This window comes from Mycteria americana, chromosome 8, assembly GCF_035582795.1.
Source record: "Mycteria americana isolate JAX WOST 10 ecotype Jacksonville Zoo and Gardens chromosome 8, USCA_MyAme_1.0, whole genome shotgun sequence".
NCBI classification, from domain to species: domain Eukaryota; kingdom Metazoa; phylum Chordata; class Aves; order Ciconiiformes; family Ciconiidae; genus Mycteria; species Mycteria americana.
This window is the reverse complement of record NC_134372.1, coordinates 46,306,185-46,325,590: the sequence shown is the minus strand read 5'-3', so window position 1 is coordinate 46,325,590 and position 19,406 is coordinate 46,306,185. Positions and strand designations below refer to the sequence as shown.

Below are 19,406 nucleotides of genomic sequence, written 5' to 3'. Positions count from 1 at the left end.
AACAAAACCCCCACAACCTCCCCCCACTCCCAAATACCTTGTGCTTTTGATAATCTTTCTCCCCCACCCCATCAACTCATCCCCCACGCAGACCTGGCTTAAGGCATAAGATTTTTCTAACAGCCTTTTGGACTCGCACATCCAAAGCTTCTAGTTTTGAAAACTTTAGGTCTTAATGTGCGTTGTTAAAAAAAACCCCTTTCTTAAAACCTGGTTTAAACATCAGTAAACAACCACCAGATTTATGGCGTATTGGGGGAGTTGTCTTGGGTGTTGTGTTTTTTTTTTCTTTTACATAATCACTCATAGACAAAGCAAGTAATCAAAAGGCTGCAAAATCCTTGTTTTGCAACAATGGGAGGAGTTTAATATAGAAAATAAAAATTGTGGTTATGTGTTCACATCAGACTGTTGCCACATAGTTTTTAGTCTTCTTTTTTCCTTTGAGTAATACACTGCAAAAGACAGATTTTAGCAACAAGTGCATTTGTAATATCCTTAGTGAAAAATCAAAAAATTAATACCATATGAACAACTTCCATTTCACGCTAAGAGAGGATTTCAACACTCGCTTTTTAAACCAGAAATTACTCACTGCCATTTCTTTAAAATAATTATTAACACTTGTAACTTGCTCACGTCAAATGAAGTGTAGAACTGAATATACAGACTCAGAGTGAATTGCGTTGTTGCAGCAGGAGTTCCTCTTACCATCTTCTCCAACCCTGACAATTTGTATTATAAGATGTCTATAGGGTCTTTTACGAACAGGAAAGGTCTAGGTTGTATACCAGAACTTGAGTTCTACCATAAATTCATTTTCTATTCTTATACCGCAGGGGTTAACGCACAGGACATCGGAAAAGCCCTTGGAGCTTCCACAGCTGCAAAGGAACACAGAACGCTATGTCTCAACAGCAAAAACCTCCTGATAGCAAGAAATATCAAATAGGATGTTCTTAGGACCAAGCCTGTATTAGGTAAAACTATATTAAATAGTGATTAGACTGTAATTTAAATACTGTAATATTAATCCATCACATCTGCAGCAACTCTAAACAAACCTCAGCAGAAGCGCAAGCACAGCTAAATGAAACAACACTAAAATCTCATTAAGTGTACACCAGTGCTTTCTTTCTCATCCTACTCTGCCTGTCTTCCTCTCCTCCTCTCTTCTTCACTTTACCCTTTTTAAACTATTTCTGCTGTGCTGGACTCCACTTGAAACTGCTCCTCACAAAGAGGCATCTGCTCCAGGTTGAACACTGTCATTTCTGAAGTTGGTGAGTCACCTATAACCGAGAAGACTCCTTTCATTATTCAAGAGAAGAATAGACTAATACAGTGTTTCCTTTCTAAAAGATAACAAAATGCAAGACTTCAGATAGCAAAGAGTTGAACTCCATTGCAACGCACATTCCCAAGTCCTGGGAAAGCCTTGTGGGGCTGCTTGCAAACAGCAAGCATCCCCCAAAATAAGAAATTATTTTATTATACCTGTATTTTTCATACACCTGTATTACAAACCCATCCACAACTAGTTAAGGCATCTGTAAGCAGTAAAAGCTTTTTGCTAGGAAATCCCTCACCATTAAGAGTCCTGTTAGTGCAAGAGCAGACCAACAACATGGGGTCCAATTTATTTCTACTAAACATACCCGACGTCCTACACACAAACGTGAACCCCTAGTTTTTGAGTAACATGCGTCAAAACTCACCAGCCAACCATCTTGTCCAGTCAAAACCAAAGTTAATTGCAAGGAACCTGATATCAAGTAATATATTAATCACTCATCACCTGCAATTTTATCTGGAATATTCTGGTAAGCCAATATTATCAGAAACGTACTTTTTCACAGACCACTGGAGATACAGGTAAATGCTCAACACAGCCACAAGGAGGGGAAAAAAAAAAAAAAAAAAAAAAGAAAAAAGGAAAGAAAGGATTTCTGCAGTACAGAAAACTACTTCAACCAGGGTGCAGGAACAGGATGTGAATAATAGCCAGTACAGAACAGTAATTTCAAAATCTGGTTTCTTTCCTATTTGGAACAACCCCCACTCGCCCCAGATTTCAAATTCAAAGCAAAACCAATGTCTCACCAGCACTGGGTCTGGGGTAATTCCCATCACAGGCGGCCCTGCGTTGGGAAACCCTGGCAGCACCGGCCCTTCGGCAGCCCCCTGGCACATTGCCTCGGTAGCCCCAGCTGCGGGGCACCGTGCCCAGTGAGCAGTCAGGAGCTGAGGTTTTCCCTGCAACTGGCCAAAATCAAACCAAGCTTTGGACAGAAAATTGTTTCGGAGTCGGTAGAACGTCACTAAAATCAAGACCAGTGTCTTAGTCACAATTTTCAGATCAGAAAATACTAATAAAATCCGCTGATCAACGAAAAAAATAACTATACATTTGGATATCCAAAACAACTGACAAAATACCGTAAAATTTTCTCAGCATCAGGATTGTGGTAGTGATATAACGGTAACGCTGCCTAATAATTCAAGAAAGAAACCGTAGATCATCCGTCTGAAGATCACTCAACTTTGAGCAGAGAACAGGACCACCCCACGGGGCTGGACGCTCCCACTTACTGCCGGAGCCGTGGGCAGCACACTCATTCCTTACGTAGGGCAGCATCGCCAGGAGGGAAGTCCCAAGTTCTCCACCATCTGCTGAGAGGGTAGAAAAGTCAGAAGGCAAATCAGCAGGGCTTTCTTCAGCCAGTCTTGCTGCTTGTCCAACACCCAGGTCTGTCGCAGGAATTTTGTTTCCACACATCCACCACAACTGCCCTACACAACGAAACTGTGCCAGCTGCAGCCGTGATTTAACATCTCCACCTCCAGGAAGCAGCCATGAATGACGTTCCCATCTTCTGTGAATTGACCGACTGCTGTTTGACTTGGGCAGAAAACACAAGAGGGGAGCCCATGTCAATGGGGACTTCACGGGGCTGCTTCCTTCTCTTGAAAAAGCTAACACTGCTTTTCACCGGAGACCTGCACCCATCTCCTGGACAGACAGGCCATTCAAAGTAAAATGAAATCAGCAGTTTAAAGAAATGCTAAAGGAATTTATTGGAACGCAGCACCTGTAAAATTAATGCAGCTAATTTCATTTCCGCAGCTTTGCGGAAAATAACGTTTTTTCCTAAACGTCACCTTAAAAAAAGTGAACGGTATTTGGTCCGAGTATACGCAGTTTAACCTTCAATTGACAATCCGTGCTAAAATTAGCCCCGTTTCACTGGCAACAATTATAACACTTCTCCAATGATGCAACAAGCACGTAACACCATCATCATCAAACTAAGGATTAAACAATATATAGGGGGGTTTTTTTAATCATCTTCAGCAGCAGGAAAGGCAACAGGAAGCTGACCAAGGAAATATTTTTACCAAAGTTTTCAATGAAAATGTCAACTGGCTAAAGAAGGGAATATTTTAGTCAAAGGCAACAAAACATCTATCTCAAAAACAACCGTGCAGGGTTTTCACGTAGGATACGGAAGGGATTCAATTCCCTTTTCTGGCCGCCGGGTGTTCGGCCCTGGGACCACCACGTCCCGGGTGCGGGCCCTGCGTTAGACTTGTAGCTGTTCTGGACCGACTGATCTCCTCTCCCGTTCCCTCTCCCCTCAAAGTTCAGTTCCATCTCAGTGCCGAATGAGAACATCTCTGAAGTTCAAGAAGTTGTAAAAGAAAAAAAAAAAAAAAAAAATCATCTACGCTTCATCCGGGGAATGCTATCTACACCTTGTAGAAGTGCTACATAGCAATTTTTCAAGTTTCCAAGGGTAGAATTTACACTTGAGGAAAAACAAAACCCACACACACACCTTAAACCAACTTGGTGACTTTTATTGATGGGCGACAACTTTATACTTCTAGATATCACTAAACTGTGTACAATTAGGAACTCAACATTATAGGAGAGCAGACAGCAAAATTAAACAAAGCAGACTTAAAGAAATATCAATCTTAATTATTTTGCCCATTTTTTTAATTTCATGTACACAGAAGCATAAATGCAGTTTGAAATTTCTTAATAGCAATAAAGTTACAATCACCCATCTATATAGACTAACATCTTAACTCCAAATATTTGATCTGCAATGTGTACTTAAGCAGTTTCTCATCGCACAATTATTAAAATGTGTCTTCCTATTAGGAACCAGCAACTCTGCATTTTGTACGTTTGTACATTTTCTGAAGCACACAGGACCATTTCCATCTCATACATATCGGTTTGTATTTTACCACTTATCAAAAACTATTGGGGAAGCAGAGAGCGCTTTTTATTTTTTTTATTTTTTTTATTTTTTTACTTAAGTAAAGATAAAACATTTTCACAGAAATCTACAAGTTCTGTTGCTGGTGCAGGGTTTTCTTCTACTACGCAATTAGAAAGTGGGAATCAAATGCAAATCCCCTTTTATTATCTTAGGATTCAGCATTAACTCAGATTTTTTTTTTTTTTTTTTGTGATTCATGAGACTGAGTCTTTCAACCAAGTGACTTCATTCTGCAAAGTCAAAAGTCAACACAAACTATGTTGTGCACAAACCCAAGGTAGTTTCCTTTATCACTCTATCCCATAGTTGCAAGGGAAAAAAAAAAAAGAAAAAAAAGAAAAAAGATTCACTCAAAAGAGCATTTACAGGAGAAAAAAAAGTTAGTGATAGTTGGCGTTCTACAAAGCAGGTATCTTGCACACACAGCGAAAAAGGGAAAAGTTTCACAGCAGGTCAACTCGGCGGTAGTACAGGAGGTAGGCTGTGCGTTCTGCAGACGGCTTCACCACCTGGTACTGATTTATCACTTTGACTGCCTGGTCATCGATGCGTAACCAGCCATTTAGACCAATTTGGAAGACGTCCGTAGTGTAATGGCCACCAGTTGCGCTGTTTCCATGATGATAGACAACTGCAAAGAGAAATTCACGATGCACATATACGCTATAGATAAATATCCACTGAAAAAGTAATCAAGACAAAAATGTCACATATCGCTTTCTTCATAGAATACTCGTGGTTTTGCAGATGGTATGATCTGGCTTAAGCAAGCATCTTTAAGTGTTTAGTGCTTGCTTGCTTACATTTGCCACTATGTAGTATTAGTAATGTTTCTCCAGCATACCAAGTCTCATTATTGTAAAAGGAGGTTTAAGTAAATTAAGAATCAAAAGCATCCAATTGCTTTTTATAACTTCCTAGAGAACGTTCTGGGAAGGATTTGCCTCACAAAGGCCATCTGCAACAGTGCAGCACACCCTTCAGTGCTTCCAACAGGTACTGCCACGCTTAGCGAGATATTCTAAGCTACACGTTCGCTCTGTCTGCTGACGACAACAGTATTTTATTGAAACTATTTGTAAAAAAAAAAAAAATCAGGTAAAACTATGTAGTAGTCTATAAAGAAAAATCTGGCAAGACACTTCAAACAGCCTTGATTACAAATGTAAGCCAGTTATTCCCCCCGACCATTTTTTTCATTTTGTCAACACTATAATTTTATTCTGAAAACGGGTTCTGTTGAAGCACCAATCTACAAGTTTCACATTTATTAGTTCTCAGTAACATCCTTAACAAAATTGTGAACCGAACACCTCTGATTAACTGCTGATACTGCTACTCCCAAGAGAGACTCAAACTATTCTTTCCTCAGTTATCTCCGTTGTCAGAAGTGTTCTGCAGAAAAGACATCTCAGCTCTCCTTGCAGAAACCAAACCCAAAGCTCAATGCTGAGCTCTCAGTGCTAGGTGTGGCAACTGCCTCCAAATGGAAGAGACCTTTTAAGTATGTAATTCTAAGGATGCATATAAGAAATTGCATTTAACTCCTTCTAGGAACATGTGAGCCCTAACCATATACTTAACAAGAACAAATAAAAAGCTGAAAGAATTGCCGTAATTGACACAAGAGCAGAAGTATATAATTATGAAATTGTTTACACTTTCAGACTGGAGTCACACTTCAAGCTTACTCAGATTTTCTTCACACTTCTATGAAAATAAACATTTTAGAATAACTTGACTTAAGCACAGCAAAAAGGCAGAATATACTACATCTATACATTTCAGGAAATTTAGGAAATAATTTTTTTACCGTAGCTTAAACTTGAATTATTGATGTTCTAAAATTTATTGTTAGATAATTAGTCAAATCCTAGATGATAACTCAAACTTAATTCTTCAAAAGCTTATTTTAGTAATTTAAAATTCATCTAACAAGCTCAGTTTCTGTGGATGAGAAGTCCTAGACTGACAGAAGACTGAAGAATTGTACTTTTCCATAGAAGGAATTAGAAAAAATTACAGCAGTAACACATTTTCTTCAAGCCACCCTAAATACGCTGTCTAAACTTGTCCCATTAAAACCACTATCAATAAAAAAAAAAAAATTACACTGCCAGAAACAGTCCTGAATTTCCACGAGACAGGTATGTTATTTCCTTCTGTAACCTCAGCGGTCACAAAACTGGATCCAAACCACCAAGTCACATAAGGCCACCAGTACTGGCACAGATTTGGTGACACAGAAGTTTAAGACCTCCGGTTCTCTAGTTTATTATGTTCTCCTGATGCCAACACAAATAAGCAGGTGCAAGTCATAAACTGCGTAGGAGTTTTAAACTTCAGGAAATTCATTACTGCCCAGAGACTGTTTTGTTCAATATTAAAATGCTGCTTCTGAATTCTTACATGAGCTTCCAATCTTAACTACCAATTTAGATATTTCATATACATTGCAGACACTCTTAAAAACATTGTTTCCTCACACAAAAATCATCATCTCCTCCAAGTTAAACTTTTCCACCTACAATATGCTATTCACACCCTGCCAGCAATACTCATCTTGAGGGTTCAAAGGATGCAAAGTCAGCATTCAAACAGCCATTTCAAAAGACATTTGAAACATTATTCTGAGAATATGCGGTATATTTTAGGCACAGTTTATATTACAGCTGTATTTCAGCTTCTGCTGATATTTTTCACAGTGGATCTGTTACAGGACTCTGTTTTTGCACAAAGCTGGATCAGTGAGATATATAAATACAGATTTAACGATATATGTGTATATGCACATATGCAAAAAAAACCCCACTAAATACAAGAATTGGACACCCACAAGCTACTTCACTGTAATTTAAAAGAAAATATTTTCTATAATCCAGGAAACTCCAGTGTTTCTAGAATTCTATACACAGAATTTGTATTTGCAATACAGGGACTAGAGGCATATAGACAAAATACCTGCAAAGAGCCGGTAGGTTCTTTGGCCTTTAAAAATTTTACTTTTCACACCAGGAGATAGTAGCTCTGGAGGAGGAAAAAAGTCACAAAGGCAATAGTTAGCAAGTTTAGCAATTCAAATTTTAAAGGGATCAATTATTTCTAAGAGAAAGTAACGCTACCGTAAAGGAGAAAGTTTAATTAAACGTCTTCTGCAGTTTTTAAAGAATGGTCATGGTTCTGATACCTGGTAATCAAGGGAATGAATTTTGAGGTTTGCTGAACACTAACATTTATGGAAGGTTTAAAAATAACACAAAAAAAAACTGAAGAAGAAAAAAGAAAAAAAAAGAGGGCAAAAGATCAGACTATTCTTTTTTTTCTTTCACTCCTGCTGTCAGACAATAACAAAAATCAATTTCATATTCCAAGTCATACTACAACCATTTTTGTCAGTCAGGGCAAATTGAACTAGTTCTACAAATATCCATCCTTTAAAGAATTTTAAAAATAAAATATTAAGTAAAACAAAAGCGTACTGCCTGACAAAGTACGTATCTCGCTTGAGGTATGAGTAATCATTAATTTTATTTATTTTTTTCCTATTTGAACTACTGGCTGACTAACAGCCAATTTTTCAGGTCAAAACAAAACGCATTTAATTTGGCAAGCTTCAGATGCTGGATTATATGCAAGCTCTCACACTCTGTAAAATCTGTATCTCAAGATATTCGTTAAAATAAAGAACTTTGTTGTTTAACCTCTGAACTACAGCTTACTTGTCTGCCTCCAGGCTGCATTTTCTATAAAATGCCCAGTTTCCTTTCATCAGCCACTGTTTATTACAGTAATTTGCCACTTCTGTGAATGAAATCTGAGATAAAAAAATCTATTATTGCTTGGCAACATCCTCGTGTAGGGACATTCCCCTCATTCAAAAGGATCACTTCCAATATTTGTCCCCAGCAGTCTATAACCTTACTCCTTAAACCTGCAGGAAGCTCTTATTTGGCCAACCCAATGTCTTGGATGTAGCAAAGGTTGTAAGATCTTTCGTCATAATGTTCTTTGCAAAATGGATGCCCAAACTCATATACAGGCAATGTCAGGTTTGGCAAGACTGAACCCAGAAACCCAAAACCTTTTATGAAGGGGGGGGGGGGGGGGGGCGGCCATACAAGACATTCATCCAAATTATTAAGTTTCCAGACAACAATGGAGAAGAAGTCATGTGCACAAGGCTGGGAGCAAAAAAGAAAACTGAAACATGGATACCCCTAGGAAACACAACATTATCTTTTCCCTAAAGAGGGGAAAATTCTGTTAAAAAAATCTTTACCTTTACTAATTTCCAGATCAACAGGATACTCAATATTCTTGATAAGCTTCTGGCATCCACCAGTTTTCTCATATACAAACCGCTTGAGGTGTAAAACAAGAACAGGGGGAAGTTCCTCTAGTGTCACTCTTCGACTGATCTCCACCTAACACATACATAGAACAAAGATGAAGAAAAACTGTAATTTTTTGTTAACTGCTCAAAATTACTCCTTTAAAAGAGGAATAAGTAGTTAATTTTAAATACACTAGCAGAAAAAACACAGATTTAATAATATTAATTTGTTATAAACACTGCAATTTATGACTTAAAGCACATTGGATCTTCCAAGTCTTGTCTTAAAGGAGAACCCCAATACTTTTTAGCAGAATGTAACATGTTAAAATGAGCAGAGATATTTGGGTACTGCAGTACTAAAAGCACCTTGCTGGAGAACCCCCAGGAGAAACTCCTCATGAAAGTTTACTCATTAATAATTCTCAGCAAGCTATTATACTCTAATCAAAGGTCAATAACTTGTAACACATGCTGCTGAATTCAGAGAACTCTGAACTGTAGAAGACAACAGCACGATGCCTCAGTACCTGAGGCAAAAGTTTTAATTTCTAAAAGCTATTTTCATTTCTAAAAGCGGACACCTTTTTACCAAAAGCTGAATAGAAGGAAAAATAAGAACTAACCCAAATCACTCCTTAATTTTCAACACTGAAATTAACTATAATCAAAAAAGAATCTCTATAAAACAAAGGCAAACAACTAAAATAAAAGATTTTGTTGTAAACACCTAAATCTACATTTATCTCGAGAAATTTCATTGAATGCTCCAGAAATAGATTGAAATGCAAAAGCAGTATTGCAACTACTTTGCTAAAAAGTTTGAATGCTGTGTTGCTTTAAACAGTGTCCTGAGCATACCTTGTGATTCCCCACTGACATACTAGTTTCTACAACAGACTTCTCCAGTTTTAACTGGTACTATCTTTATTCCCCCCCTCTCATCAAAAGAATACTAAAACACTGTTGAAAAACACCTCTCACAACGGTATCATTAAAATAAAGACCTATGCACAGGGTGGATAACAATGATTAATATATAAGAGTAAGAGATCAGTACTGAAACAGTTCAAAAATTATTCTGCATTAACCAGAAGATATTTATCATTCAAGAAGTTCCTTGGAAAAAAAAGTGAGCTGTTATGTAGGCTATCTAAAAATGATTTAGCCATCATGATCAGCTGTTACAGAAGAGATCAGTAATTAAAGACCTTTCTTTTTTAAAAAAAGTATGCTGGGTTCTTGAAAAAGGTTCTGAAGAAAATTCAGAGAGAAAAATATGAGTTATAACCTCACAGTTTTCTACTAAATCTTTGTTTTTCGATAGTTATAACCAAATAATCCACAAAATTACTGTCTGAAAACCTGAAGTTGGACTCAGAATTGCAGAACAAAAATGTTTTGCCTTCCTAGAAATTATGACATAAAAACCAAATCTCCAAATAACTGCTTTAGGTTTGTCTGAGTTTTTTTGATTGCAAAAAAATCTCTTTATTGTAAATCATCAGCATATTATTTTTCAATACAGGGCCCAATTCTACTAGAACCTACTAAGAGTGGAATAGAAACTCATGGGCAAAATCTATTACCTTTTTCCAAGCTTCAGAAGTAAAACCTCTTATGATGCTGAAACAAGCAGATTTTGTAGGGTACTTGATTTCCTCATGGATCTGAGCTGATCCAATTTACAAGAAGTAATTCTACATTTGAAACAGAAATAGTCTCTACAAACTGTAAAATTTCATCTGCATCTTAAGGGTTCAAAATACACCCTTCTGCATCCAAAACCCATCAAACACCCGGCAACAGCGGCAGCTTCACTGAGAACTGAGAGGGGTTTTTGTGGTTTCTGGGTTTTGTTTTGTTTTTTAAAGCAGCAAGCCAAACAGGACCCTGTTCTTTTCCATTCAAGAAGTGTCTGCTGGTGCCCATCTCCTCAATTTCCAGGAAATAACATGCAAAATAAAAGTTAGAAGGCAAAGTCTGAAAGTGAAAGTGACAAGAAGTTCACACAATTCTCCCATGAACTCATGAGAAATGCATCTTGGCATGGAACAGCTTCTGCTTTTAGGGAGCAAATCCAGAAAGGCTTTATATAGAGAAAAAATATGCACTTGATTCACCCATTGAGATAGTTACTACTATCTTAAGATTTTCCTGTATGAAGTCTCCTAAATCTCAAATCTGAAGTGTTGGAATTCAGAGTTTTGTGCAAAAAGAACTTAACAGCTCCCAGCCCAGCCCAGGAATAGAGGATGCTGAAGACCGTCACTGCAGTGGTTTAAGCAGTTGCTATTCTCCATCCTCAGTAACCGAGCTGGCGTTATGGGAACAGATGCCTGCACATCAGCTGCGCGGCTCCGTATTAGCTTAAACCACACATCAAAGCAGTTTTGTGTTACTGTGCCAGACTGAAGAGCAGCAGCTGAGAACAGGCACATGTTCTGCTGTCCTGACTGTGTGAAGGGGCCCTGATTTCTGGCAGCAACATTACCAGCTAAAAGTGCCACAAATGTTTGTTTAGTGAACATGAGTCAGAGTCCCAAGAAAGTACTTGTAAGATCCTCAAGGAACAGTTTGAGAAGTCCACGGGATGTGAAGACTCCTTCTAAGGAGTATGTGGGAGGTAACCTGGAAAAGTAAATGAGGTAAGGCTAGTTTGTTACTCAAGAATCTTCACTTTTGTTCGAAAACATGAGCAGGTCTGCAAACAGAAATAAGAGACTGAAAAGAAAATCACTTCAGGGAGGATAAAAATTAAGCCCTTTAAAAAAAAACATATTAACTGTTGAAATACTCAAGATTTAACAAACTGATGTGCAAGACCAGAAGGAACCAAAACAACTTTCTTCAAATGCTAGCGTGCAAGTGAAATTCAGTCAGAAATAGCAAGAGAATGCCACTCCATTTTAAACACCTATTTTCATTTAAAACACCTAATTACTTTAAACACTGCATGAAAATCTGATTTCCTGCTTTTATTAAGACACACATAAAATTCAAAATCAGCTCAAACTGATTAAAAAACAAACTTTAAGAGAAATCATTCACATATATTTGGAAGATTCTTCTTTTTATATCTATTGTTTATGCCCACAACTTGTAAAGAATACAATCCAGATGAAAAATTATTACTGTCTTCTGATTGTTTTAATAATATAGCATGATTTTTAGCTTTATCTGTAGTCCTGAGTTCCCCTTCTATAAAATGGAGATGAAATACTTCTTCACAATACCTTTTGAAAATTACTATCTGCAAAGTCCTATGCTTGTTCTACAGTCAATGTGTTCAGTGTTTTCACTATTTTAATACAATTTTAACACAAGAACAGCTATTTCAACTTGAATTTCTTTTGAAAAAAGATCTAAAAGACATTGTGAATGCTTGTATTTCCATTCAGACTCTAAAATATAAGCCAGACCAAACCTCCAGCACCTAATTTGAACACCCATTTCTTCCAAACCCCATAATTGAACACTGGGTTGTCAGTAAAGAAGTTAAAACCATCTGCAGTAAAAACCAAAAAATGAATGGCTAGCAAAATAAAATCTATGTGGTAAATCATGATGAGCTTGCATTGCAAATGTTTCTTTCACATGGAAGACAACTGGAGAAATAAATGTTCTCTAACACTCCTATTGAGTATACAAGGCAGAGACTTTTCAGCTATCTATCTTTAGCTTTTCAAAGAAAATGGTCCACCCTTTCTTTATCTAACCATATTCTCATTTGGAGTATTTAGAAACCTTACACACACAGAAACGAATGTCAGAGAGAACATATACAACTCATGAGCCTCTTTCCATCCTGGCCTACTGAAAGAAGTTACGAACAGTGTACGCAAAATTTCCATCTGAGCAATCCATGCACACCAGAGATGATGTTCTTTACTAATGCACACCATAATATTTCAGTATTTCATTCAATATTTTAATCAACTTTCAATATTTTCATCAATGACATTGACAGAGAGATCGAGTGCACCCTCAGCAAGTTTGCAGATGACACCAAGGTGAGTGGTGCCGTCGACACGCCAGAAGGACGGGATGGCATCCAGAGGGACCTGGACAAGCTGGAGAAGTGGGCCAGTGTGAACCTCATGAGGTTCAACAAGGCCAAGTGCAGGGTCCTACACCTGGGTCAGGGCACTGCTCGGTTTCAATACAGGCTGGGGGACAATGTGATCGAGAGCAGCCCTGCGGAGAAGGACTTGGGGGTATTGATGGATGAAAAGCTGGACATGAGCCGACAATGTGCGCTCGCAGCCCAGAAGGCCAACCCCACCCTGGGCTGCATCCAAAGCAGCGTGGCCAGCAGGTCGAGGGAGGGGATTCTGCCCCTCTGCTCCGCTCTGGTGAGACCCCACCTGCAGTGCTGCGTCCAGCTCTGGGGTCCTCAGCACAAGAAGGACATGGAGCTGTTGGAGCGGGTCCAGAGGAGGGCCACGAAAACGATCCGAGGCTGGAGCACCTCTCCTACGAGGACAGGCTGAGAGAGGTGGGGTTGTTCAGCCTGGAGAAGAGAAGGCTGCGGGGAGACCTTCTAGCAGCCTTCCAGTACTTAAAGGGGGCCTACAGGAAAGATGGGGACAGACTTTTTAGCAAGGCCTGTTGTGACAGGACAAGGAGCAATGGTTTTAAACTAAGGGAGGGCAGATTTAGACTGGATTTAAGAAAGAAATTTTTTATGCTGAGGGTGGTGAGGCACTGGCCCAGGTTGCCCCGAGAGGTGGTAGATGCCCCATCCCTGGAAACATTCAAGGTCAGGTTGGACGGGGCTCTGAGCACCCCGGTCTAGTGAAAGATGTCCCTGCTCTTGCAGGGGGGGGGTGGACTAGATGGCCTGTAAAGGTCCCTTCTAATCCAAAGCATTCTATGATTCTATGATAAGAAGCAAGGTAATACCTTAGTGGGGAAAAAGTTCGATTTATTACCCTATATCACAAGTTCTCAAACTGTAAATGCCAAAAGCATGCTTTTCTTCCTATGAAGTATTTTTCTATTGCAATTATTACTATTAGGTACTGTATTATTTGAAAAATAAAAAAATGTGCAGCACTGCATGAGAATACAGAATAAAGTGTCCTGGTACTTAAAGTGATAGAGAAACACAGGGCTTGGAGATCTCAAAAGGTCCTCCACTCCATCCCCTCTCAATCAATTATAACGATTTGTGTAAATCCTGACTGGTGTTTCTCCAACCTTCTCTTAAAGCACAGAGGACAACTCTACAAGCACCACAGGTAACATCTAGTCTAGGTCCTATTCCTATTTACTGTTTGAGTATTGCTGAGAAAAATCAGCCTTTTCCTTTTCAGAGCAGCCTTTGACATTGCTGTGGTTTAACCCCAGTCGGCAACTAAGCCCCACACAGCCACTCGCGCACCCTCCCCCCTCCTGGTGGGATGGGGGAGAGAATCTGAAGAGCAAAAGTAAGAAAACTTGTGGGCTGAGATAAGAACAGTTTAATAATTGAAATAAAATAAGATAATAATAAAAATAATAAATTGTAATGAGAAGGAAAATAGCAAGAGAGGGAGAGGGAGAAGAACAAAATCCGGGGGGGGTGGGGACGGGGGGGGACGACCACCAAAAATACAAAACCCAAAAAACCAAACCAAACCAAGTGATGCAACCACTCACCACCCGCTGACCAAGACCCAGCCAGTCCCCGAGCAGCCATCGCTGCCCCCCAGCCAACTCCCCCAGTTTCTATACTGAGCATGACGGCACATGGTATGGAATAGCCCTTTGGGCAGTTTGGGTCAGCTGTCCTGGCTGTGCCCCCTCCCAGCTTCTTGTGCACCTGGCAGAGCATGGGAAGCTGAAAAGTCCTTGACCAGCGTAAGCACTGCTCAGCAACAACTAAAACTTCAGTGTTATCAACGTTATTCTCATACTAAATCCAAAACACAGCACTATACCAGCTACTAGGAAGAAAATTAACTCTATCCCAGCCAAAACCAGGACAGACATACTAAGTTTTACACCTCGTTCCATCTCTCTACTTCCATGTTTTTCTTCTTGATGCTGAACAGCTCCTCCCTCTTATTTGTTCCTTTTGCATCACAACTTTTATACTGCCATTCATTTTGACTGCTCTTTTCCAGATATTCTCCAACTGGGAAGAACTTTTTTTTTTTAACTGATGACCTAAAACTGAATATAGTATGTCGTGGTTTAGCCCCAGCCAGCAACTAAGCACCACGCAGCCGCTCGCTCACTCCCCCCCAGTGGGATGGAGGAGAGAATCGGAAGAGCAAAAGTAAGAAAACTCATGGGTTGAGATAAGAACAGTTTAATAATTGGAACAAAATAATAGTAATAATAATAATGAATTGTAATGAGAAGGAAAGCAACGAGAGAGAGAGGAACAAAACCCAAGGGAGGGGGAAAAAAAGTGATACAACCGCTCACCACCCGCCAAACAATGCGCAGCCAGTCCCCGAGCAGCAACTACTACCCCCCCGGTCAACTCCCCCCCAGTTTATATACTGGGCATGACGTAATGTGGCATGGAATAGCCCTTTAGTCAGTTTGGATCAACTATCCTGGCTATGCCCCCTCCCAGCTTCTTGTGCACCTGACAGAGCATGGGAAGCTGAAAAAGTCCTTGACTAGTGTAAACACCGCTTACCAACAGCCAAAACATCAGCCTGTTATCAATATTATTCTCATACTAAAATCCAAAACACAGCACTATACCAGCTACTAGGAAGAAAATTAACTCTATCCCAGCCAAAACCAGGACAAGTATTACTGACAAGTTGGTTTTTTTAGGGCTGTGCACAGAAAACCAGTCAACTATACAGTGCCAAGGACACTGCATGGAGCTGTTACTGGCTACTGAAAGATTTCAGATTATTCATCCAGAGAGAAAGACAGTGATCATCAGATGTTTTAGTGAGGTTCTAGACGAACTTCTACCAGGCCTACTAACAATGAATATTTTCATTTTTGATTTGTAAGTGAAATGTGTATATCAAAACCCATCGAGGATAGCCACACAGACAACCACACAAGTGTTCTGCTACAAGAGTTTTTTTCTTAATGCTAGAGCATGCTTTCAAACAATACTCTGAAGAGCTGCTCCTTTACTAAGAAGATCTGGCAATCCCCAGGAATCAGTATGTTAAGATCAGCTGTTTTACTCGTAATAGTATGTATTATTACCACAGTTCACCCTGTTAATTTAATATACACTCCAGTAAAATCTCCAACCAATTACTAGGCCAACTCAGAAAACATACCTATTTACAGGCATGGTTTTGTTTAAGAGTTAGTTCTCTTCCTTTCAGCGTATGTGTTCAAGTGTAATATGTTTTACCGCTGCAGGACACTTTGAAAAGGTTAGTACCTCTTTTGTTAACATAAGTAGTAGTGTTCAAGTAACTATTTGTAAAGCAAGAGCTGTATAAAAACCCTTTTAAAAAGTTTAGTATTTGACTGTAAAAAGGGGTCAACAGAACACACCTCTTGCTTGGTTTTTGTGGTATAACCCTGGACAGACTCTCTTGCCACCAAACTTTCCAATGCATCCTGAACTGTGCGTATCTTGTCTGACTGGATATCCAGTTGCAGGGTGAAGAAAGGTTGCAGTGTAGCAGACTCCTTCGAACTCTGCTGGTAAACAACAGATCTATGGAAACAAAAAAGTTAAAATGTAGTAAAGCAGAATAATTTTCAACAATATAGAACCTTCAAGTAAGAACGGATTGAAGTCTACTTTAGTAACTTGATTTATAGCTAATCCAAAACAAAACACACAAATACAAAGGTTAAGCCCAAGTTTCAACAACCTGAATCCACTTTACTGCAATTTAAATTATTTTCACATCCACTTAGAGCATACTGAATGGGATTATATTTGAATTATTTATGCAAGGCTTAAAAGTTATTGGATAAGCATCAAAAATTTAAAGACAGATACTGAAATTTTTGATAATGCATTTAAAAATATTTACCTCCGTACACCTTTTATGTTAGAGTTTTGAAATTATGTTTTCCGACAGAGCTTCAGAAGTGCAAAATACTAGTGCTTCTCTAACTGTATGTTTTACTGTAAAAATTACAACTGATTCCAGACTCTCCAATAAAAACACACGAATTTTTCAGTCGCTTCACCAAGACCAATTTCACAGTGATTTTAAATTGTTTGCTTAAATCTTGCCATAGGAAATATAAACTATGCTCCATCGAGGACTGGCATTTCCTATTCCTCCCATCATTTTCTGTGTTCAGACTTTGTCCATGTACTCCTTTGTACATAAACTGGATTCTTTTGGAAAACTGGCAGGAGTAACGGCCTAGGGTACGAGAACATGTTTCCTGTTTTTTTGGTTTTTATTTTTGTTTGAAGTGTATTCAGTTGCAGCCTTTAAGTAGCCTGGCTTGGTGATCATTGTTTTGTGCAATGAGACAGTACGCTCCTCAGCCACAATGTCACTGTACTAAGTGGACTCTTCCTGATTTTCATTTTTCTTAAACTTCACTGAAAACTTAAAACCATCAAACATGGCTCAAGATTTTTTTTATTTTGAAAGCAGTACTTACATTAAAAAGCCCCAGCTGCTACAAAAATGTGGTTTTACAGAGCCAAAGAAATCATTCATTTATTATATTGTTACGCTTGTTACAGTGCCTTACAAAGCTTGACAGTAGTAAGATAATTAACATAGCCATAATCCATGTAGCCATGCTGACATTTCTCCAGGTCATGTATGAAATGTTAACATACAGGTTTAATGCCTGTACTGCAAACTCCTACCAAAAGAGCCCCTTTGACTCAGGCAAAGCCCTGAAGCACCAACAGAAAGCCAATGCATCTTTATATTGGCAAATATATATCCTTCAGAGGAAAGAGAGCGTATGAAAAACAGTAGCATCTTTATTTCAGTTTAATACTTCCTCCTTGGCTATATTTAAGGACAAAACCTTCAACACATGGCAAGCGCAGTGTTTCAACAAACAAACCCTTCACTGTGTAAGTCTTGCTGCTTTTGGATACACTTCCCAAACCCTTTTTAAGCTAACCATTATTTAGTGCAATAATCAACAGAAAAATGCTAACAACTCCAACTGTTTTCAAGTACATGTATAAAAGATTTAATTAATCTTATGGATTCTGAAAAGAGAATGTTACGGAATTTTTCTTTAATTAGAAATTAAATTGTAACATTTCTCCAAAAAGCTATGCAGAAATTGATTTCATAGCAAAACTTTTACTGGACTATGATTTTCTGTAACAATATCACTTATTAGAATAATTACAAATTTCAATTCGTCAAGGGAAAATGCATAATTTTCAATTAATAATTACTCTCAGGTACTGTAAGAACTCTACAGCAAGAATTTTTCAGGAAAATGGGCACTGCCCATTGCTACCCTGCTTAAACTACAACAATATAATTGATGTATTTTCTTTTAAAATAACCACATTTGAAGGGAAAAGTTGGTACTACTTATGGAAATATTTAGCAGACTTCTAACTGGCTTGTGAACTAGCTTGCATAACAAATATTTGAAATTCACACAAGCTGAAAGTCAAAAGGGACTCCTGCACATGAACAAACCAGATCCTGATACAACTGTTTATCTTCGTACTTACACATTTAAGTCTCACATTGCTTAAGGAAGACTTTTTTCCTTTATAAGCAATTATGCCTAAATAGGCATTTAATAGACAATTAAAGCCTCGAGAGGACAGCCTAAAGTTTCCCAAGCCAAAAGATGCCAACTCAAAACATGCTTTCCTAGCTGCTTTTTCCATTTGGTTTTTCCAATTTCTGATGCTTTCATTTAGTGGAATTCTACTGGCAATTCTGCATTCAATCCTTCCTATCTCCACCCTCAGAGGATGAAGCTTTCCAACATCACAACATGGGATACTGTTTCTGCGGTAAATTGTGTGACCTGATTTAGAGGCTAAATAAAGAGGGTGTGGTGACAGCAGACAACAGATGTCGGATTGGACCCTGTGGTTCTGTTGCTCAGTGCAAGTTTTTGCCTTTTTTCAGTATTACCTTTGCTTTATGTCATTTTCTGTGGACTTCTACAGAAGACAGCGTTCTCTTGGTATTCTTAATTTAAAAACTAATGCAATCATGTAGAGATCTAAACAATTCTGACCATGATAAATATACCAAGGGTCTTAACAATACCTTGGGTATGTGAACATACCATCAACGTGGAATTTCATCAATACGTACAAACATCTGTCTGCCAATTTCTATGGAAAATACATTTTATCTGCCAGCTGTCTGACTCAAATCCCAGAAGAATAATTTCAGTGCATTTCAGAGGCAGAAGGCACTATCCCACATTATTCACACCTCTAGACTGAATACCTGGCAACACAGGGAGTCAAACACTAGCAATTAAGTGTCTGTCTCCAATTTAAAAATAATTCTTCAAGTCTAGCATTTTTTGTTTTGGAATATGTTTTTAGCAAGTGTTTACCTTGCTTTCATTTTAAATTACACATTTCTCCAAACAAGTCATGAGGCTTCCTTTCCAAAAAATATTCTTTCAGTATCTACTTTCTGCCTTCATCTGGTATCAGACCTGAATATAAGTAATGTCCCACATTCTTGTCATTCCTGTAACATCTTGTAGTAATTTACATTTTTCCAAACTTCTTTCGCCTTTAACATTTATTAACTGTTACACATAACTTTCCTGCCTCTGGGAAGCACAAGTGTCTAAATAACCAAAAGTTTACAATTTTTTATTTTATTTCATTCTTTTACTGAACAGATTTAACCCCTAGCAAATCTCAC

General features: G+C 38.5%; 1 protein-coding gene across 2 annotated transcripts in view; it reads right to left on the bottom strand.

Moving 5' to 3' along the window:
- Positions 1-3,845: 3,845 nt before the first annotated feature.
- The window catches only part of USP10 (ubiquitin specific peptidase 10), a 59,065-nt gene continuing 43,504 nt past the window's right edge, over positions 3,846-19,406 (bottom strand). Inside the window, exons 11-14 of one of the 2 annotated variants that reach the window (XM_075510918.1) lie at positions 16,102-16,267; positions 8,575-8,719; positions 7,257-7,322; positions 3,846-4,926 (exon numbers count right to left, since the gene is read on the bottom strand). In XM_075510918.1, the coding sequence (XP_075367033.1) occupies positions 4,739-4,926; positions 7,257-7,322; positions 8,575-8,719; positions 16,102-16,267 (565 nt within the window). In that variant the 3' untranslated portion in view covers positions 3,846-4,738. The remainder of the gene's footprint in view (positions 4,927-7,256; positions 7,323-8,574; positions 8,720-16,101; positions 16,268-19,406) is intronic. The other variant, XM_075510919.1, reaches the window with a different exon arrangement.